The following is a 23373-nucleotide window of genomic DNA, read 5'->3' on the forward strand; positions in this document are numbered from 1 at the left end:
TTAATGGGAACAGAGCAGCAAATGTGCTCTGCTCCCCTGTTGCACTGAAAGACTCTTGGTCTCAAGCCTTTGCTGATATTAATGGATGGTTTTGTGGAATCTGAGGGGACACAGAGACACTGTAGATCGACTATTTTAGCTGGGGATGTTTAATAACTTATTAGGAGTTCAGTAATGTTGAGATATTTTACCAGCACGTACTCCAGTCACACTCTGCTCTTTTGGGACTCAACACAGGTTTGTAATTTTGCTTCTGTACACCACCACAGTCAGTTCAAACTGAAATGATCTACATTTGCTTGAAGTGCAGACTTTAAGCTTTAATTCATGGCGTTTAACAAAACTACTTAACCCTGCAGGAATTACAGCAGGTTTTATACCCACACTCTCCCATTTTCAGAGGCTCAAACGTAAATGGACAAAGTCACTTTAGATTTATGGATTATTATTATTTTTTGTCCTTTTTTGATCCTTTGGATCTTGGCTTTAATATCTCATTTTTCTGTCATGACAATTCTTGGGTTGCTTTTGCTTTCACCTCTTACCCATGTGCACTGCAAAGAGCCATAAAGTCAGCTCTGCTGAAGCTGAGCAGAGGGCGTAGCCCATCAGCTATCACTTCTATCATGAGCTGTTTTACTCCTTCCACATAATTTTCTTTTCCAATCATTTTGATACAAATTAGTCTTCATCAAAGATTTTTCTCTAAAACTGGGCGTCTCCTTCAGATGTTTTTAGTCAAGTCTAATCTGACCTAATCTCACCTTGTTGTAAATCCTCTCGATTTCATCTGTATTTCTATGTATTTCATCTCTAGCTTGTAGACTTGATGACAATGACAATGACAAAGGGTTTTTTCTTTACCACGACTATAATTTACAGTTATCGATTTTATCTTTTTTTCAATGGTCTTTTGGTGTTGCCACATTTTTTTCCTTTTTAAGATTCATTTTGGGATTTTAGCTAAATGATGGCCTCTTTTTCTGGCATCATCATGTTTTGGAACCTCAGATTGAGACTTCCAGTTAGCAGCTACCTTTTATCTAATACATTTGTCATAGAATATCAAATGAACGGGATTTCTTTGACCATTAAACTGCTTGTCAGTCACTGTGCAGTTCATTTTGAGCCTCTGAAAATGAGCGACTAATGGATAAAATTGCTGCAATTTCTAAACTGTTAATATATGAATTACCTTTTTAAAACCTGTTGAATTAAAAAATGAAAGTTTGCACTTCAGTCACATCTTAAATCCACTGTGGTGGAGTACAGAGGCAAAATGACAAAAAAAGCTTATGGATCTAAGCATGGGTCATATTTAACGAGATATACAGAAAATTCTAAAATGTGTAAAGTGTCAAGGTTTTTAAAAAAAAAAAATTGGTCAAACTAGAGGGGAAAGAAAGCTGTGATGTATTGGAACTGTCAACTCTTGGAAACATATCCTTATTCGAGGCATTTCTAATGGAGTGAGTCAGCAGCAAGAAGTTCTTTCTCCTGGGTGTCTGGGAGGATTTTTGTCTCCCTGATGTTTGGATTGCAAAATTTGTGCACATATATAAATTATAGTCACAGAAAATGTCTCTGCTTCAGTAAGCAAGCTCTTTCATTTTCAGTTTCACAAAAACAAAATCGACATGAACACACACAAACTCAAGGTTTCCTTGGTAAATAGTAAATGAAATACTGTTAAATTCAAAATGCTGGCAGATATTAATTTAATGCCATTGTTATTTTTAAGTGTCCAATAAAAAAAAGCATAAAAAAGCCAAATTATCAGCTGTTCTCTGAAAAAACAATAACAGTTGAGCCTTCACTGTGATGCATTATAAATAGCATACTACTGTGTATTTATATATTAGTAAAAATGGGAAGAAAGCATTCAATCGTATAGATCCTGGAAGTGTTCCAGTATCATTTCATCTATATTTTTTCTTTTTCACAGGTCGTTTCATGATAGATTTATTGCCACTCTGCTATGACACAAAAGCCATTAGTTGATCGTTTGTAATGTTACTGCAACTCTGTGTAGAGCAATGAAGCATGTAATTGGCATTGTCTATACGATATAGCAGTAGGCTCTGTTGTTAAATAAGTTCATTTTTCAGCATCCGCACATTTTTCATGAGGTCAATTTTACCTTTTGTAAAGTGAGCACGTAACAAGCCAGAACATCAATGTTTTCTTCAGTAGAGCACGTCTTCACTGAAGCCAGAAGAAAGATAAATCTAGCTTAATAGCAAGTATGCACAGTTATGCTTGCACAGTAGAAAAATCAAATGCATGAGTGTGCTGTGACCTTTTTTTTCTGGTCCACCTAGAAATTGTCTCAGAATTTCTATCAATTACACCAACTGGCATCCCTCTGCTAGGCACCAAAGAAATATACAGTGGTTTTAAAAATGCCTATATGAGAAGAAGTAGTGTCTTGTGACCTTTTCTGCTTGTGTTTTAAATGTGTCTCAAATACACGTTCTTTGCTTAAGGACAGAGAACAGTAGGAGGGTTGTGCTCCATGGTTTAGCGATGTCTTTGTCCTTAATGGTCTGTGTCTGTAAAGAAAACAAATCATCCTGCTTGTTTTCAGTTGGGATTTGAAGTGGGTGGCCTTGACCATATGCCAGTGTTTCTCATATCACATTATGTAGAAAGAATTTACCCTGAAGAAAAAAATGTTCCTCCCAATGGCACCAACAACATTTTCAGGACACACTTTTAAAATGTAGTAGATGGCTTTAGATTTTAGATTTGTTTACCGGAAACCAAAAGATGTACACGACACAGGATGCTCCAACTTCAGCTACCTTGTTGATCATTGTGTTGCTTCCTTAGCATTCAGTTGTCTGTTTCACATTGTATAGCAACACTGCTCCTGAAGCTTGCTTTCAGTCTCTGCTCAAGGAATCCAAAAACATCAGATGGGTTTAAGTTGCAAGCTGCAGACTGCTTCAGGCCGAGGCATGGATTTTTTTTTACATCTATCATGAGAAGAACACTCTCCTCAGGCATTGCCTAACCTCTCCTCTGTAGTGTATATACATTCATTTCTGCTTATCTCCTTCTCTCATTATATGCAGTCCTCCACTGTGATCTCACCTCCTGTAAAAACTAAAACACATTGTATGCTATCCCCAGCTTCTCTCAGTTCATTTGACTGTCTAATAGAATCCTACATTCACCTATTTAAAAGCACCCCACTGCCTTCCCTGTGAAGTGACTTAGCTAATGGTGTGATGCTAGTGCCTACTACTGCACCCACAGGGGCCCTTTATCCATCTACATCTACACTGTGACCATCCACAACAACCGATTCACACATGTTACTGTGTCACCCAGAACTGTGCAATACAATGACGATGCTGCGTAAACCTGCCTTGCAACTATTTCTGAGCCAATGAAATTCTTCTCCAGTCCTGGAGAAGCACCAAACAGGAACAAACAGGAACAAAACTGCAGTTAATCATGTTTCATCATGAGACAGACAAGGCCTTGCTGTGTGATTCACGGATGATAACAAGCAATGCAAAAGGAACATGAAGGTTCTGGTTTCAAATATAAACTCATAAATAGTGAAATCCTGTTATATTAAGTACCGTTATCTCTGAACTCTGACAGGGGAAATAGGAGGAGGAGTTGGAAACTACTGAGTCAGTTTGCACAGTGGCTGAGCCCCCCTCACCTAACTGTGGAGGTCCACGTGATTCGATTCCACAAATGAATATAAGAAATGAATGCTTTTTCTTTATGTTCCAGGTGGGGAACTTGGGCCTACTCTTCATGTTGCTGTTTTTCATCTATGCTGCTCTGGGTGTGGAGCTGTTTGGAGAACTAGGTGGGTCTTTCAGACACCACTTTTGTTCCTACTAAAGGCTTTTTGGAGCATGTTTATCAAATATAATTAGATATCTGTAAAAACACTGCAATGAAAAACGCAGCATACAAGGAATGTTTGGATTTGCCTTTTTGACCTGGATTCATCTCCATTTGTACCACCTGCTCATTTGTTATGTCTCACTCTATGGACAGACGCAAAAGAAAGATACAACTGACTGAGCCACGATTCACTCTTTACCATGTCTTGCTCATTTTGTTTTCTTTCCACTTGATGTTTGGTCTCAGTGTGTAATGCTGACTACCCCTGTGAAGGAATGAGCCGCCATGCTACCTTTGAAAACTTTGGAATGGCCTTCCTTACGCTCTTCCAGGTTTCAACTGGCGACAACTGGAATGGCATAATGAAGGTACTTTTGTTCTTCATCCTCATTTCATCATTTTGGGCTGGGTTATCTAATGGACCTAAATGATTGTTTTTCACTCCACTTTACCTCAACTTGTCTCCAGTGGCAATGTTGGACAGATTTTTTTAGATGAGACACCGTTTGAGCATTTCTAATTCTATTCTAATAACACATACATGCTTACGTTGAACTGGTTGGCTGATCGTATATAAGCTACTCCAACCTCAGCAGAGAAAGAGGATGAGAAGCTGAATTATAATTGAAGGTCTTTAGTTCAAATTTGTGGACTAGACCGTATTTAGGTTGGGGAAATGAGTGCGTAATGAGCGTGTCCTTTAGCAAAGATGATCCTGAAGATGTGAATGTGCACTCAGAGTCTACAGAGGATGAATGAAGATTCAAATTCACATTCACAAAAAGTGACTATTTCATCTGCCTCTTCAATTTCATCTATCACTTCAATCTTACTCTCCAATCACACCCAAGTACCCCGAGTACCTGGAGCTCTTAAAATTTTATAACAGCTCATATCCAGCTGTTAATCAGTGCTGATTAGGCTCTCTAAAAAGTGACTGTGGCTGAAAAGCAGATTTCTGGAAGTGTGAAAGTTTGACAGTGTGTCATGTTAAAACTAAAGAGTATTAATTGATTGATTGATTGATTGATTGATTGGTAAATAATGGAAATGAAACTGGGCAATACGGTCACATTTTCTAAGCCCAACTCTGATTTAAAATAATTATTTCTAGCAAATATTTTGTGTGTTTACTACATATAAAATCTTCCTTATTTGACTGATCTTTTCCTCTTTCCATTTTCTTTTCCCTACTTTCCTGCTATTCAGCTTTATCTGCCGAATCCTCACTATTTTTCCATTTTATCCACTCACTCTTTCACTGCTCCTTTACTGCCTTTTCATGTGTTTGACACTTCATTCCTGTCTCCTTCCTCAATCCTTTAAAACTCTCTCAATACCCTTTTATCCATTAGGACACCCTGAGAGAGTGCCCGCCCGATCGTCCAGGAACCGACTACGGCTGTCATGCCGGACTGCAGTTCATCTCCCCGATGTATTTCGTGTCCTTCGTGCTCACAGCTCAGTTCGTACTGATAAACGTGGTGGTTGCCGTGCTGATGAAACATCTGGACGATTCCAACAAGGAGGCACAGGAGGATGCAGAGATGGATGCAGAGATTGAATTGGAGTTGGCCCAGGGAGGCCTATGCTGCATGATGGGAGGCATCGGAGCTATCGCTGGGGCCACCGTTGCCACTGCGAGCGGGGCGGGCGTAGGCGCCGGAGTGTCTGGCGCAATTACAGCGGGAACAGTCGGAGGCCCAAGTAGCGGATTAATGGCACCACTTCGAGATGGAGGAGGAGGGAGCACTACTCATGAGGGACACACTCACCCTCGATGTCGCCTCTACTCCCCTGCACAGGTGAGTGGACTTTCAAATATTCAAGAGAGTAATTACTGCTGAACAGAGAGCTCTTGGGTTGGGTTCTGCATGCTGGCTATGTCAAAATCACACTCATCTTTTAGAAAAACAAAATAGTTTTGTAAACCTGTTTATACCTTTTCTTACGCAAATCATGGCAGTGGAAAAAATAATTATAAATACTCATTTGTTGAAACCAAAGGTCAGCAACCTGTGGCTTCCAAGCCGCTAAAAAGCTGCATGTGGCTTGGAAGCCATGGGTTAGGCTTAGGGTTAACTGTAAGTCAGTTACATATATGTATATGTATTTATTCAGCCTCTACCAGTTACAGCCGTCACAAAATGGTATTGAAACCTGTGGTTGTAAGGATTTGACAGACACCATTAGTCTGCACAACTCTTGACTGCAAAGTCCGTCGAGCACGATGCGTCATCAGCCGCCAAATAGCTCATTCAACAACTCAACAGGATTGCCTATCTGAGTTACAGTGTAGAGCCAGTTTGCATAGTCACAGCCTAAGACGTGTTTACTTCTGCCCCTTAAGGTAACATATACTACTCCTTTGCCCAGAGCAAGGGAAAAAAAACACACTAGTTTCTGCTATTGTAATAAACCAGTAATGCAATCGGAGTAATTATCATTAAGTGGCATTTTCAGGGTTTGCTTTTTGATTGCTTTCTCTGCTTTTCATGGTAAATGGTAAATGTCCTGTATTTGTATAGCGCTTTACTTAGTCCCTATGGACCCCAAAGCACTTTACATTCAGTCATCCACCCATTGTATTGTAGCCACATTGTACATTGTAGCCACAGCTGCCCTGGGGTGCACTGACAGAGGCCAGGCTGCCGGACACTGGCGCCACCGGGCCCTCTGACCACCACCATAACTAAATTTTCAGAACTAAAGAAAGCTATTTGCACATGACTGGTTGGGCTTCTAACCCATGTCCTTGCCAACATATACTAGTGTTAGCAGTTCTTCAATTAAAAAGGTCTTTCAGCTGCTCCTTAGCGGTCAATGGACTGGCTCATGTATCTACTCTCCTTAAGCACTCAAAGCAATTCATACAACATACCTCCTTCACACAAGCAGTTTTTTATGCTTTAGTGTTTGCTGTCTAACATTCACAGACATTCACTCTGCAATGAATGAATCAGGGAGTAACTTGGGGTTCAGTATCTCGCCCAAGGATATTTGGCATGCAGACTGCAGCGGCCAATAATCGAATCACCAACCTTTCGATTAGTAGATGACCTGCTCTAGCTGAGGGGTCACAACTGGGCATCACCACAGCACTTATTGGACTTTTTCACCAAATGTCCCTTAGTGTCCCCTCCCAGACTCAAAGCAGGGATCTTTCACATGTTAGGCCAGCGGTCCCCAACCTTTTTTGCGCCACAGACCGGTTTATGCCCGACAATATTTAAGGTCTTTGAGGTGTCGCGGATAAATACAACACAATAAAACTAGTACCGGTACCGAAAAAAAGAGGATTTATTCATAACACACGTGAAAAGACCCAGGAAAACCGAGTTAACGATAAAAACGATAACAAAATAACGCTGAAAACCGATAAAAACCCTGAAAACTATACATTTCACACCTGAGCCTCAACTCTCGCGGCCGGTACCAAACGACTCACCATAACGCAGGCGATATGGTCTCTCAATCGCACCACCACATAGTACTGACCCACACATATGGTTTTTACATACACGCTGGACATTCTGGACATTTGTTTACACTAGTGGCCACTGCACAACTACACTGCGTGGTCATCTAATCAAATCACTTTATCACAAGTCACTTAAATAAATCACTTTAAGCATATTTGCACTGCACAAGACACTTACACATGTGGATTGCACAACCCTGGATATTATATTTCTTCATACCATTTAGTACTTGTACAGCTGCTGTTATTGTTCTATATTTCTTCATATATTCTTATATATTTCTAAATTGTGTATTGTGTATTTTGTTGTACAGTTATTTTATTTTTAACTTTAATTTTTATATTTTATTCCTTCCTAGCTAAATTTACCCTTCATTTTGATTTTCATATTTGTTTCCTATCCTATTCATAGTCTTCTTTTCTTTAGGTCACGAGCAGTTGTCTAAGCATTTCACTGCACATCGTACTGTGTATGACTGTGTACGTGACAAATACAATTTGAATTTGAATTTCATTCACAAAGTGATAGTTGCAGCTCAAACTTGAGCGTGGCTCATATTAAAAGCACTCAAACAGGCTGGGAATATATGATGAACTGTACACGATTAGCATGTTTATTCTGGTTATTTCAAGACTTCATTAATTTAATCTACAGTGGCAGTTGGTACCGCAAGCATCCGTCAGGCTCAGTGGGACTGCACAGCAGCTGGAGTTGTTTTTATTCATGAAACACCGCTGCCCTACTTGTGTGCATACAAGGTGTTAGAGGTGACTTTTACACCCACACATAAAGATATATTAAGGCACATAAATCACAAGACTGAGACGTATACCGAGAACTGCCGCGCACATGTGTAAAAATATTAAATGGCCACCATCTTTACCAAAAAACACCAGCAGTGGGGGGAAAAGGATGCCAGTCAGTAGACGCCACATTTCTAATCCCACTGGAACTGTTGCACCTGCAGACGAGAACAGGTATTTTTAGACGTGTGCCTGCTGGAGCAGAAAGAAAGACACATGTAAATAAGCAAAGGTGGCAACAAACAAAGAGGGAGGGAAACAAACAAAGGAAAAATAGAACAACTATGTGGAAAAACTGAGACGGGCTGGGGAGGGAGAAGGAGCACTAGCAGTTTGGGAAAGTGAGGGAGTGAGCAGAGAAGTGATTGTTGCATCAAGTGATTGAGCAAATGCTTGAATGAAGGGTGACTGTGTTTGACACATTGAATAATTGTGTGGAGGAACTAAAGGTCTGTTTGCATCCCGCAAGAATCTGCTGGAGTGTTTACTTCTGAGCTTAACTAATTAGTTTGGACTGGTGGCAGCAGCGCCAAGTGAGTAAACTGCAAGGTGGCTCATTAGAAATGATTAGAAGTGACCCTGTAAACACAGACACTGTTGTTGGCATCGATGCCAGCTGTTCTTAAAAAAGAAACAAGAACCCTAAACAGAGCTATTACCCACCTGAATGCTAGGCTGTCCTATTCTCTGAGCATATTTCCAAATGATTATGCAGAATAGAGTTACTAGTACAGGAAGCTTTCTGGAAGAGCACTATGGACCCTCGCCGGGCTCCTGATGTTAATCTTTTTTGTTTCATTTATTTGTTTTATTTTATTAATTGTGTTCTTATCAGAGTATTTATTATGGTAGAGCAGACAGGTTGGTGAGGGACGAATTCGTAATACAGCCATTCACACTGATTACATCATTTTACTGGATTAATTTGCATCCAGTGAAATTATAAATTAGATGTTTGTTTGTTTGTTTTTTTAAATAAATAGAGCACCAATCAGACCAATCGACCAATCACAATACTGCAGACGTGACATGACAAGTTGGGATCTGAAAAATTCAACATTTCTGTGTGTAATGACCTTTATAAGAATATATATGTGGACATTTTTGTAATTTTGGTTAAAAAAAAAAAGATTGTGAAAATGTTGAATTAGTCAAGTATATTTGGGCAAACAGTGGCTCATTCAGTAACGGGAAGACTGGTGTCAGTCCCTGGTCCCTCTAGAAGCCCCAGAACTGTCCCTGATAAGTCACTGTAGCATGAAGTTGTGTGTGGACGTCAAATATATGAAGTCAGTGTGTCTCACACTGAATGAATGGGTGATTTGGTCGTGTAATGCAGAGTGCTTTGAGTGGTCAATAAGACTGAAAAGCACTATGTAAATTGGATCCATTAACTGTTTTGTTCAGTCCTAATGTAAAATACTGATTATAGAAGCTTTTAACTTAAGATTGCTTAGTGACTGTGCCATTAAATCTAATTAACTGTATATAGTAACTAAACTTGCACTCCCAGCACATTGTGCTCTTTTACTTCTTTTTTTTTTTTTTTTTTTTGCTGCCTTTAGCTTAATGAACCCTTTAAGTTCTTTCTTGCTGAGGCTAAAAAAGACTTAAAACTAGATTAAAGAGTGAACTGAGATGCACTGCATTGCTAAAAAATGCAACTTTTATACAGGGACAGCCTCATTTTACTCATTTTTATTAACTTGTTCACCATGATTATAAGTTTTATTATGTCTAATATGTTCAGAGGCAGATCCACACTGTCACTATAACATTTTTTCTTCTTTCTCCTGTTGACATTAAGCTCAGATTACTTTTAATAACTCATGTCCCCCAGCTTGTACCAATAATCAACCCTGCAGGTATGATGCATCTCATTCCTTTTGACGATCCTTACAGATACTGGAATCAGATTACTTTTTGGGCGCTGTGTGGACCTAATTAACCCAAGTGATCTTCTGTACTTTGGCTCATCTGAAAGGAAATTAACATTGTCACCCATCTGAAGAATGACATTGAATCAAAGGGTAAGCAATCAGAGCCGAGGGAACGGTGGCAGAGGCTGACTTTGGAATGGTTAAAGACACAGTGAGCTTGTGAGTGGGTGGCGTCTCATTGTGCTTATAGCTCATTGTCTGTCAGCCTAATGTTATTTTTAACCAGAAACGCAGTAAAAGATGGATGAAACGGGAAAGGGGAGGAACTCTTTTCATGAGCCTTTTTTTAGCTGCACTGTATTATTAATCTTCATTCTGATTAGCAGGGAAACAGCTTTTTTAAAAAGAAATTAGATCAAAAGCACCAAGTAAGGGCCTGTTCTTATGTGTATTTATATTGCCACATTCTTTGCAATCAAAAATGCAGTCATAGCAAATATGACTGAAATAAAACAACTGTATTTTGCCAGTAAGACATTTTTAAGCAATATTTTTTAAGTATAAAACCATAAATTAAAGTTCAGAAACCCAAATCGGGCCTCATTCACACCGGCTTAGAGACCGGTCGCAGCAATCATAGCATGAGAGAAAAGTGTGTATTCCTGATTGGAAATTATGGAAGCTGTTGGCCGTCATTACTGGCTAAAGCCTCTGTTATGCACACCTAGAGGCCTGTGAATGACATCCTGGCAACGACCAGTTGCTAGCTTCGTGGAATGGATTACCATGGCTGAACAGCTGCATCCAAGCCTTACGCAATGCAAAGTGTCGGATGCAGTGGTGCAAAGCACACCACCACTAGACGCTAGAGCAGTAATGAGCGGAAATCCTAATCTAAAGAACGACTCTGGGTTTAGTAGTTGGAAAACGGTACTTGTCTGACTGCATGCTGCTAAGTGTAAAGTTTGGTGGAGGAGGGATTATCGTGTGAGGTTGCTTTTCATGAGTTGGGCTCAGCCTTTAGTTACGTTGGAAGGGACACTTCAACAGACATTTTGGTCAATTTCATGCTCCCAACTTTGTGGGAACAGTTTGCACATGGCCGCTTCCTGTTCCAGTGCGGTCATGTTGGAAAACTACGAAGACTACAAAGAACCATGTTAAAATTTTGTCAGGATGAAAAAGATTTGTATCGTGACCGGTGCCAAAAAGTTTCTTTTCTTATTGCTATACGAAATGATCTCCTTATATAAAAATGCATGATTTTCATAAAAGGAAATGTTTTTAGATGATAACATACAACACACCTCTTAACACCGTCTGGGCCCAGATCATGGCGTGAGCATGGTTTAAATTTGGTTCTGAAGCTTTATTTCTTTTCACACTGTTATTTCTGGCCTTTGTAATTAAAAAGCTATTAATGCATTTCTGTAAAATGTAAATGAAATCAAATAATGGTAACCAGGCAGTTATTATTTATCACCCCATAAAAGTGTTTTTCACTCTTGGAGCTGCTGACTTTCCCTTTCCGAGGCCCTGTGAGATTCATACTGACTAATTACAACCCAGCGTGCATCCACTTAATGACAATTGATTGCCTTTTTTTTTTCCCAAATGTTTTGTTTTCAAATCACCATGAACATCTAGTAATGGAGCCATTACAAAGTGAAGTCTTTCTGAGAGCATGAATAATGCAACAGTAAAATAATATTGTTCTGGCTTTTTTTTTAAGTGTTTTATTTGAAATTATCTCAGTCCAAACGCTCTACTCTTTATGTGAAGTTTTAGCACATCTTGTATGGCTGTACTCTTCCCTGCATGTAGGCTGTAAGGTAAGGCTGGAATTCTGCACAAGAGCTGTTGATTTTTATTGGTACATAACACCACAGAGACAGGCAGAAGAAATTTGCAGTGATGCAGCATTATTTCTTTTATGGACTCTCTTCATGTGAGCTGTACATCAATTTCCTAAATACCCAACTGTCTCCACAGGGAGCCTAGACTCTTTCAGACAGCGATTCTGTGACCATTCAGCATGTATGCAGTGATAAGACTGAAATACATTTTAATGAGCATTGTGTTTCTCTTGGCTTGTTTTCCCTCTTCTGTTGTATTTTTTTTTTCATTTCCTTATCTGTAGGGGAATATACCATATGGGTCTACTAACTGCTGATATGTGTTCTTGTTGGTAGGCACTCTACTGTGTAAGCTCTCACTGTGTTGTTGCTATTTGCAGCAGAACTAAAAATATTAAATAAATAGGGCTGCAGCACTCCAATGCCTCTCTTTTTTTTTCCGCCTGTCCCGTTTGGTTCTTTTGTCATCAGAATTATTGTCTAAAGGCAAAGAAAGATGCCCAATGGATTTACTTTACCAAATGGACCATCCCAGCCTTGCCGTATTGGTCTATTTGATTCACCTTTGTTTTTATTGTTAATTTTATTTTATTTTCACTTGCTACACATGGGACAGACATGACTGGGGGAAAGAAAGGGGAGAAAGAAAGAGGGAAAGAAAAACAGCGGGGAAGAGGAAAGTGATAAAGGGCAAAAAACAAAAACCAACAAAACAAACAGACAAAAAATACAATATATCAATCACCTGGATCATCTGCTGAGAAAGAAAAAAGAGAAAACAAGCAAAAAAAAAAGAGAGCAATATAATAAACAACATCATCGCGATGACCTATGTGAATATAACAGTAAATATTAAATATTGAATATTATTGTGCAGCACGTAGGATCAACAGCGCACAGTGTGCTTTGAGGTAAGAGCCAAAAAGGGTGTAGTTTGTGTGTGTGAGCACCCGTGTGTACACCTGTGAGCATGAGTGCGCTTGTATTTAAAAGGTTCCTTCATGTAATGATCTGCTAGAGGGTGTGGGGAGCCACAGCCCCGTCCTCCAGGGTATGAAGCAGGTATGGAGGCGATCCAGGCTCCACACATCCAGAGGCCCTCAGAGCACCAGAAACCAAGGAAGACCAACATAGGGGCAACCGTGCCACTCTCCCGGAAAGAGCTGAGGAGCCCCAAATGAGGGGGGGTTGCAGTGACGTGCCTGTGAGCTCTGCCTGCAGCCAGCTGTGCCAGAGTGACTGAGCCCCAGGCCAAGAGGCCGAGGGCACCCCACCCCCCGAAGGGGCCCGAGCGAGCCCCAGGCTCCAGGCCCTGACAAGCAGCCACCGGTGCGTACCTGTACGCCCATCCCCGGACACCAAGAACCACCAATGCACTGGCAGGGGGAGTGGTGGGGGGAGATAGGCCTCCATACCTTGGAGGGCCTGAGATGTCCCCAAAGAGGTGGCGTCTGATACCCGGCCTGACATATAGATACAGACAAACAGGCACACACAGATACAAACATCCATTCCCACCCTGATGCTCTCATATGCAAATACTCAGCACTCACCCAACGTGGAGAAAGACATAAATAGACACTGTACACACAATCACACTCCACAAGCGTACTCTATACCCCAGGTCTAGGTACCCTTGCCCCTAGAGGGGGAAACATCACCCAGACCCAGTGTTACCCTTTTCCCTGGGGTGGAGAGAAGCAGACCGCCCCGACTCTGCAGCAGCAGGGAGGCCCCACATTCCAGACCCCAATCGGACAGCCAGCTCCTCCTCCCAGGCCCCCCGCTCCAACAGGCAGCAGAGAACGGGTGTGTGTGAAAACTCCAAACCTCCCTCATACACCCTGATGGTCATCTAGATGCCGTGTAGCATGCCCACCCCCAAGGACTTATATGTATGTGTTATGAGAGGGTGAGTAATGTGAATGTCTAAGTTGTGGGATAAAATTGAGGCACAGGCAGCCAGGAGGGGGGGATGCCTCCCCTGCACCCTGGTGACACAACTTTACCCCAAGGCCCTGCATGTGTGGGTGATTGTGGTGGAGCGCGAAGAGGGAGGCAGCTGGAGATCCCCCGCTGACCCCAGTAGGAACCCCCATACTCTGCAACCCACCAGGGCAAGGGGGCCCAGGCCCATCCAGACCGGGGCCCAATTCAGCAGCACCGCCCAGCCCCACAGAGCCCGGGACAGCCCACCTGACCCCACCACAGAGAAAACTGCACCACCACCCCGTCATCCACTCATCTTCAAGACTACACAAGACAATAGACACCCAGGCTGAGATCTTCCTCCACCTCTCCAATATCTCTCCCTCACCTGCAGAGTGAGTTCCTGGAGAGAGGAGACCTCCTGCAAGATGTACCAGCCTCCCCCACCAGTTGAAGAGCCCCACAGGTGGCTCGATACACTGGTGGCACCCCGCGCCAGGGCTGAGCCCCCATACACCCACCCGCCCACAACCCCGACACACCAACCAGGACCCAAGCCTCCGAGGCCCAGCCAGGGCCCCAGCCCGGAGATGGGGTACCCCCAGAACCCCAGGCCCACCCATGGGCAGCCAGGCTACCAGGTCAGTAACCCACGTCTGTGAGCACAGACCCTCCCCTGGCCCCGCTGCACGCATCCATGAGGAAACCATCACCTAAGAGCCAACAGAGCCCTTAACAGGCCATGACCGCAACCCCGGGTTGAGCCCTCCCAATGCCTCTTAATTGAATAGTTTAATTCAAGCCTCAATCACACAGGTGTAGAAACTGGTTGCTATGGAAAAATATGTATTCCCTAAGCAGTTAGCAAGTGGTTGCTGCAGGTTGTGCAGCAACCACTCGCTGGGCCAACATCTGGCTGTCCCAGATGTTGGCCCAGCCTTTACACTTCAAGGTTTAGGAGTCCCATAAGGTTGATTGTGTTTATCTGGACGTAACGTTTTCAGTAGGAGAAACATTTCATCACTCATCTAAGTGACTTCTTCAGTCTCGGCTAACTGCAGGTTTCCCCAACCTTCTAAACAGTACATTTGCATAATGACTGAAACTACCCACTGAATGAACAATGGGCTGTGAGGTCAGTTTCTTAATCATTGATATGCAAACTGTGAGACCATTGCTCAACAACCAGGGATCAAAGCCCATTGATCAGTTGTTTGAATGAGTCACAAAATGTTTCTCTCACTGAAAACGCTACGTCCAGATGAACAGAATCAACCTTTTGGGATTTACGTACCTGGATGATTGAGCATGCATCAAGACAAGGTTTAGGAGTGTTTATGGGAATCTTTGACTATTCTTAAGAAGCACATTTGTGAGGTCAAATACTGATGATGGACCAGAAGGCGTGGCTTGCAGTTTACACACTGTTAGAATGATCAAAAAGCTGACTTGGGTTAGAAGAAATGGATCTGAGTGTAGGGCACAAAATCTAAAGAAGGTTGCACTAAGTCCTGTTCAGACTGGATTTCTGGATGAAAGAATATACAGAGAACATAGAAAGACATTGAGTCAAACAGCATCATGGGCAGCATTTACCACAACCAAGGACCCCAGCTGAGCCAATCAATCAGACTGCCTTACCCCATGCTGTGCATCTGTCAGCACATGAAACAATGTGTATGTGTTGCTCACAGTATATCAGTGGGTGCTGCCACAGACTGGCAATCAGCTGCGGTTCACCTCTTCACCTCACACCCTTTATCAGGTACTCCTATATGAAGAGAAATGGGAACAAAAAGCAGGTCCTGGAGGGAATGGGGAGTCTTGAACTTTAGACATGCGGTAAGGGGTATGGAGACTTCGGGGTTCAGGGCTAAGAGTGAGAAAGTGAGTAGTACCCTGGGAAACAAGACAAAGTGAGAGAAATAATATTTAAAAGACAGAAAAACAAAGGAGGAGATGCAAAAAAACAAGTTGTTTTTTACAGATTTAAACAGGATTGTGTTCATCAAAGGGAGAAACCTCTGAATAAAGAGACATTTATTTTTTACGTACAGTAAGTCTATCATCAAGGGTGTAATCAGTAGCAGAAAAGGCCAAGCCAGTGTTGGACGGACCTTAAACCTGCTTTTTTTTTTAAATGCTCATGTCCTCTGGCTGCAAACGAAGGTCTGTTTGAATAGAAATTGATGATAAAATTACCCTACTGACCTCAGTAAAGCTTTTACTATTGAAGTTACAGCCTCATTTGCCTGTTTCAGATCTTGTAACAATCCTCATTACTTTAATGATTATGGCTCTTCTTCTGCTTCTTTCGGTTGCTTCCTTTATGGGTCACCACAGCAGATCATCTGCCTCCATCTCATCTTATGCCGACCATCCTCTTCTGTCACACCAACCCTCGGCATGGCCTCCTTCAATTCAATTCAATTCAAGACCCTTTGTTCAGTATATTCACTATCCCAGCTCAGCCTTGCCTCTCTAACTTTCTCTTCATCTGCTCAACCTGAGCTCTCCCTCCAATCTGCTCTTTTCTAATCTTGCCCAATCGGGCCACTCCCAATGAAAATCCACACATCTTCAACTCTGCCACCATCTCAGCCTCCTGGCCTTTTCTTAGTGCCATCGTCTCCAAACCATACATCATTGCAGGTCTCACTACCATTTGTAAACCTTCGTTTTCACTCTTGCTGCTATCCTTCTGTCACAAATCATCCCTGACACTCGGCTCCACCCACACCCACTGTGGACTGTTACTTTGAACAGTTGATTCCAGGCATTTGAGCTCATCTCTTGTCACAATCTCTACTGCTTGCATTAAACATATGAAGAAAGCAGGCATATACACCTTAAAAACCGAGAAAAATAACTTTGTTTTATCACATTTTTTAAATCAGCTTTCAATAATTACATCATACTGTCTAAAAATCTGTTAAATACTCAAAATTTTGGGAAAGTGAGAAAAGTGGGAATTTTAAGCCAACTAAAGCTCTCATAAAGCAGAGCCTTGTTATCTTAAAGGGATTATGTAATTCATCTTATAATAATGACATTCATCTGCCCCTTTGGCTCAGAGCAAGGTGGGAAAAAGTCACACATCTCTGTCTGTAACCTGCCAGCAGCAGCTGAAAATAACACCAGCTTCAGTAAATGGTGGTTAATTAAACAACACACCAAAGGATGGAGCTACTTTAAGCTAATCTATCAATTTTTAAAAAAGTCAGTAACAGGTATTTAATATCTGAAAAGCTGGAAGCAAACGTAATGTAAAAGCTGAATTTGCCTGACAGGAAGTGACTGAGTGACTTGAGTCTTGAGAAATGAAAAGATGGCGATTCAACAGGAAGTCTGACAATAGAAAAGAGCACAGCCAGATGTTGAGTTAACTTGACACAAAGACAGATGTTTGCAGTATTTGTAGTAGTTACTCACAAGGATGTTTTTTAATTATTTAAAGTAATGAAGAATGATGAAAATGGTTAGATGTTATCTATCTATATTAGATTTATCAAGGGGGAAATAATAAAGTAGTAGTTTTAAAAATATGAATATTACTCACTCTTATCAAACTTATTAGTAATATTGTTTGTAGCCGTAATAGAAGATTGGAGAGTAGGAGTGATAGTGGAAGTACTATTTGCATTAGTATTACTATTTTTTTATTTATATACAAAAGTGCCAAAAGTACAGACATGCACTTAAGTAGAAGTACAGATACTAGTGCTGAAAACTACATGTGATCAGCTGTCCTGGGCCACCGCTCTGAGGTTTACTGCTGTTTCTGGACATACACAACTGATTTAACAAGATGTGAGCGGATGTTTTAAAAGTGTTTGTAGTTGATTTCCATCCTCTACACTGACAGCACACTGTTTATTCTGTCTTTGTAATAAACAGTTTTTAGTTGGAATGAAGATCGAATTCAGTGAATCAATCTAAGCATCATCAGCTCAACTTCAAATGTATCTATGCTACACTTGATGTAAGCTAACGCTGACCATGAAACCACAGCCACCGTGCACCAGTTCTTTACTTTAAATCCATCACATTTGTTTAAAAATATATTCCTGTTCCCTTTTTTTGTTCAAAAAGGGAGTAAAAGTACAAAGTGGTAGAAAAACCCTACTCAAGTAAAATACAGATACCTGAAATTTATACTTAACTACAATAGCAAAGTGTTTGTATTCGTCACTTCGTTCCCATCTCTGATTATGTATGCCAAATATCAGTGCTGTATTTGTGTGTCTGCATTGCAGGAGAGCCAGTGGCTGGACAGCGTCTCTCTGCTAATTAAGGACTCGTTAGAAGGAGACCTGATCGACAATCTCTCGGGTTCAGTTTTTCACCACTACGGATCTCCTCCTATCTGCAAAGACTGCAAGAGTCACCCTCAAGAGGTTATCAGCGCTCCACACACACACAGACACTCACAAAGCACAACCCTAAACATCTGCTGCCTTCATTTCAAATTTACAAGTCAGTAATAAAGTGCCACTACATCAATTATACAGATGCATATATTCTAAACACTACTAATGCACACACATACAGTGCATATGCAGTATAATGTATTCAGCAGTAAATAAACTGCTGAGCATGTCTTCATTTCACATCACACACATTCACAAATTGGTGAATGTGGCACACTGACTCCTTGTTTCATATAAGTATTTTCCCAGATGTGCAGTAAGGGGCTCTAGATATACTATTACAGTGGTTCCCAACCTTTTTTTGGTAGCCCCCCTTTGTTTTACAAGAAAAATGTGATTATTCATTGTCATCTTTAACACTAAGGAATTAAAGTAGGAAAAAAACGTTGCATAAGCTGCTTTTATATAAAACACATCATAAATGTAAGTTATGTTTGTCCGAGTGAGATCCCAGCAAGGTTCAAGGAATACAACTTACATATTTTTGTAGTTCTGTATATACAGATTACACGGTGTGATTGCACTGCGGTGCAATCAAAACATAGTACTATACTGCATTAGGATTTTCATAGCTAGAAGTGCAGCTGAAACTATGTTCAGAATGTCAATTTTTTAGATCATGTGCTCATGAAAAACTGAGAAAATCCATTTTTTATTCCTAAAAGGACTTTTTTTAAAATACTGTATTCAATAAATATGTATTGTATGCAATTTAAAATGTATTTTCTATTATCCAGTTTTTATCTGATTTAATCCCATTGAAAATAAAATCAAACACAGTTCTTGCAAAATGTAATTTGCTTTAAAGATAGAGTGGGGCTGTGTTTATTACTACAGGGCAGAATTTGCCTTGTATTAATTTCTGTTGTCTGTAAGGATATTCTTGACATTTCCCCCCTTGTATAATCATGCCCAAAGGATATACATGGCACCACCAAAATGATGTATGAGTGAGTGAACTCGTCCTGAGTTTTCCTGTAATAGCCATAGCTGTGAAAATCATCAATCACACATGAGAACAAACACCAGTTTCAGCTGACGTTATTCTTTGTATTTGATATATATAATCTGCAGGGTATGAGTTTCATTTCATGCAAGTGTGTACGTGTGTACATGTATGTATGCGTGTAGGAGTGTAAGTCATTGTATAAGTCACAGTGGTGTGACGCCTGTGTGCTTTAGATACTGTTTCTACATTTCACTCATATCCAAGTCACCTTTAAACTAAAAACTGTATATAAAAGATGGGCACAACCACTGTGACATTACTCATGGGTTTGTGGATATTTTAAGGGCAGTATTGACTGACAATGACTTTTTTTGTTTTTCTTTAGTTTTTTTTACTGAGAAGCTAACATTAGCTGGTAGCATTCCATGCTAGTCGGTTCTGTTTAGACTCATACATGCCAACCTTCCCAATTTTTCCGGGATAATCCCAAATTTCAGTGCCCCTCCCGTAAATCTCTCGGTGCCACCATTCTCCCGAATTTCTCCTGGTTTTCAACCCGGACAACAAAAATAAAAAAACACATGCCAGAATTCATAGCGCGGCCCAGCCAATTCCAGTTTCCAACAATAGCGGCAGCTACTTAGTTTTAATATTACTCATATTACTCTTTCTGGGTCGCAAAATAAACTTGTAGCATATTTTCAGGCGAGAATGTAGCTGTGTAAACTTCAAATATCTGAGCCGGGGAGAACAGTGAACTCCCGGCACATCGTTTTCAAACCCCCGCGGTCTTTCGCTACTCAGGTTAAACATGATATATATAAGTCACTTAGATAACCTAAAAATGTTATTGTTTGACTTTTTTCAGTGTTTCATTTGTTCCTGAGTAAATCAGGAACAAATGATTTTGAATGTCTCCCTAATTCTGAGGTCTCAAGGTTGGCAAGTATGTTTAGACTACCATGGAATGCTACAAGCTAATGTTAGCAATGCTAGAATTTCCAAAGCCTGTATGTACGGGGGGCAGTTGCTGCTGGCTTTTGGCTTCATCATTTCACATCCTGTTGTCAAATTTCAGCTTCAACATGATTGGCTACTGTGTATTTGTGGTACAGGTCCGACTGGCAGAGGTGGAGCAGGCATCGCTGATGTCAGAGCAGCTGTCCGACAAGTCATCGTCTCCAGCTCTGCCTGATGACCTGAGTTTGGATGAAAACAGCAGCTACCAGCTGCTGGTCAGAGACAGCCAGGTATTCTCACACTTACACACCAACACATATGAACATATTCTGTGCTTGCTTGCATCTCTCCCACTTGTATTATACACATGATACACAAGTAATACACAAACACACCAGTAGTGTGGTGACTCTTACAGAAAGTCAAGCTGAGACTGTTCCCTTTACATATTTTTGGGATTAACAGTACTGGTAAGCTCATTTCAAACTGTATACTCAGTTTAATCTAGAGTAATGCATTATATTCTGTAAAATCACATTCATAGTCTGCGTCCTGTGAGGAACACATATCTTTTTTAATCTGTTAATGATCTCAGAAAAGCAAGCCTACATCTTGATTTTCAAAAGAAGCATATTAAAAAATATTCATAACAAAAAATCAAGTGAGTTTAAAGGTGTGAGCACTGTGTGACATATTTATCTATCAATGTGTACAGAGGATTAGAAATATTAATGAAAAGCGTGTTGGCTGTTTAAAGTTACTAGTATTTTCTTGCTAATCTGAAAGTGATAGCTGAGCCTGCACATGTTCAACTTGTCTGTTTTGATATGTCGACGTTTATTTCATGTCTCCTTTCTATCTTCAAGTTTATCCTTGCTATGGTGCTAAAGGAGTTATTTAAAATGTTTTTCTTGGCCAAGGCGATCAGTAAGGAAAAACATCTATTTGCTGATGCTAGCAACCATGAAATTAACCCTGATAAGTGGGACAGAAATTAACATTAGCTCTAATCACTCATGCCTACACACACACACAGGTAAAATCATGTCATCATAGCCCTTAGGTCTTGCTAATCATTATTAATGACTATTTACATTCTTTACTGCCTAATTAAAACACATGCCTCGCACTGTGCTTTTGACATGGGCACATGGGAGTTTGTACGTATGTTTTCCTGTGTGTGTGTGAGTTCGTGAGCATGTTTTTTATATCTCCATCATCACATGAATGCTTCGCTCTCAGCTCACCGACGTTCCACCTGGTCTGTTTCATCCCTGTGGTATTGAAGGCCAGCTCATTTGATCCAGTTTACAACCAACAACAACAGCCAAGCAATTTGAAGCTTTGAAGCCTGCCGTTACTTTCTTTTAACCACCTCCAATTTTAATCAGACTCGTATAGATGGGACATGAAAAGGGAGCTTTTTGAAACTGAAAAACAAATGCTACTCAGATTTCCATTATGATAAGGTGAAATGAAACTCCTCAGTTTGGTGTCTCTCTTGCTCCAGTGAACATCAGTGCGCCTGGATATTTATTCTTTCTAGGTAATTTTTTCCCATCTCCACTTTCAGTCAATCTTCTCCTTTCAAATTCTGCTCTTATTTTCTTCATCTTTCTTTCAGAGGGGCAGCAGTGACTCCCGCAGTTCGGAAGAGTTGCCCAGACAGGCGGGTTACAGAGGGCTTCGTCCCTCCAGCTCAGGAAGCGAGGAGGGTGTTCAGGGGCTGTTTGAAGTGGGCATCCATCATCAGTGCAATCCTGCCTCACCGGAGCAGAAAAGCCCTGCACATGACAAAGGTACTGGCATAAACAAGATGACAGCGCAAGATCAAGGAAGCTGCATGTAGCTCGTAGTGTCCTTCAAAGTGACTACATGTGTGACATACTCAGTGGTAAAATCTACTCTACTGGCTTCATGATTTCCAAATTATTTAAAGTACACTGTACTGTATGTGTAGTTACAACTCATCACTTGTCAAATATTTGCCTTTATTTTCTGTATTTTTATCATTTTTTTCTGTATGTAAACTGTGGATTCGTTTTAAAAGTTTCAGGGGTTTTATAAAATAACAAGAAGCAGCAACGCTGAGCTGCCTGTGAAGAGCTGCAGGCAACAAGATGCTCATCTCTAACTTTTCATTCCACCTGCTCCGTGCTATCGACCGCAAATTTGCTCATGCTGTTTACGCCGTGAAACAAGACTGCAGTCCTTCATGGCGCGTTACAAAATTATTGACTGCTTCTTTAAAAATGTTCAACTTTGTGCAGCAGTGCTGTAAATAGATAAAGCAGTTACTCTGTAATTCTGACTGAGTAGCTGCACAACGGGAAGCACTGGGAATTCAGGGAGGTGCGCTTTTACATCACAGCAGAGTTTTTCAAAAAATATTTGTTCTTTTACACGTAAAGTGATAAACACCTTGAGAGAGAGAAAGTGAGTGGTAATGCATCTCTACCACCAAAAAAGATCAAAGTTGCAAAAAAAACCTTTCTGTTAATTTCTGTTAATAGTTTTCAATTATTAAATAAGAGACTGCCAAGCATAGTCTAAAAAATAATCGTTCTGTAAATCCTACCTTTGTAGATTGTTTTTCATCCAAATGGTTCAATGTAATCTTTCATACACACAAAACACAAAGCAAAAAATAAAGAGTAAAATCAACGGACATATGAGCTTCCTTTATCACACTTATCTGTGCTCTTTCTGACCCTCATTGGTATCAACCACTATGATTTCATTAAGACATGACTTTGGCATTGATGTTAACATTTATAGAAAAGTAAGACTTTTTTACTCGACATCTCTCACATCCTGCATAGTTGATCGACTTCCACTGCAGTTAAAGAAGTGATCGATGAAGCCAGACATAAGGCAGACAGATATGCTAATGAATGACAAGTTAAGGTGCAATTCAACATTGAACACCCCTTGTAACATAACTGCCATCACCAGAACAGACATACTAACTCAGAGGGTCCATTCCATTAATTATTAACCCTCTTACTTACTTATTTAAAATATTTATTCCTAAATGCTCAGATTGGGAGATGAAATGTTTTCACTCCACCTTTAATTTTTCCAAATATGTCTGTGATGTTTGGATGCTCAAAGTCTAATTTGAAATAGAATCCCGTTACAACTTTAATTTCAAGACGATATATATATATAGATATATATATATATGTATAGATATATATAGATATATATA

General features: G+C 40.6%; 1 protein-coding gene across 1 annotated transcript in view; it reads left to right on the top strand.

Annotated features, from left to right (window-relative positions):
* Positions 1–23373, top strand: part of LOC102197344 (voltage-dependent T-type calcium channel subunit alpha-1I-like) — a 154277-nt gene that overhangs the window by 121963 nt on the left and 8941 nt on the right. The window contains exons 29-34 of the mRNA XM_013914563.1: positions 3754–3832; positions 4120–4241; positions 5229–5678; positions 18080–18220; positions 20318–20452; positions 21787–21961. Coding sequence (XP_013770017.1) covers positions 3754–3832; positions 4120–4241; positions 5229–5678; positions 18080–18220; positions 20318–20452; positions 21787–21961 — 1102 coding nt within the window. The remainder of the gene's footprint in view (positions 1–3753; positions 3833–4119; positions 4242–5228; positions 5679–18079; positions 18221–20317; positions 20453–21786; positions 21962–23373) is intronic.

The sequence above is a fragment of the Pundamilia nyererei genome, unplaced genomic scaffold (genome assembly GCF_000239375.1).
Source record: "Pundamilia nyererei isolate P.nyererei 1_Seehausen unplaced genomic scaffold, PunNye1.0 scaffold00205, whole genome shotgun sequence".
In the NCBI taxonomy this organism is placed as follows: Eukaryota; Metazoa; Chordata; class Actinopteri; order Cichliformes; family Cichlidae; genus Pundamilia; species Pundamilia nyererei.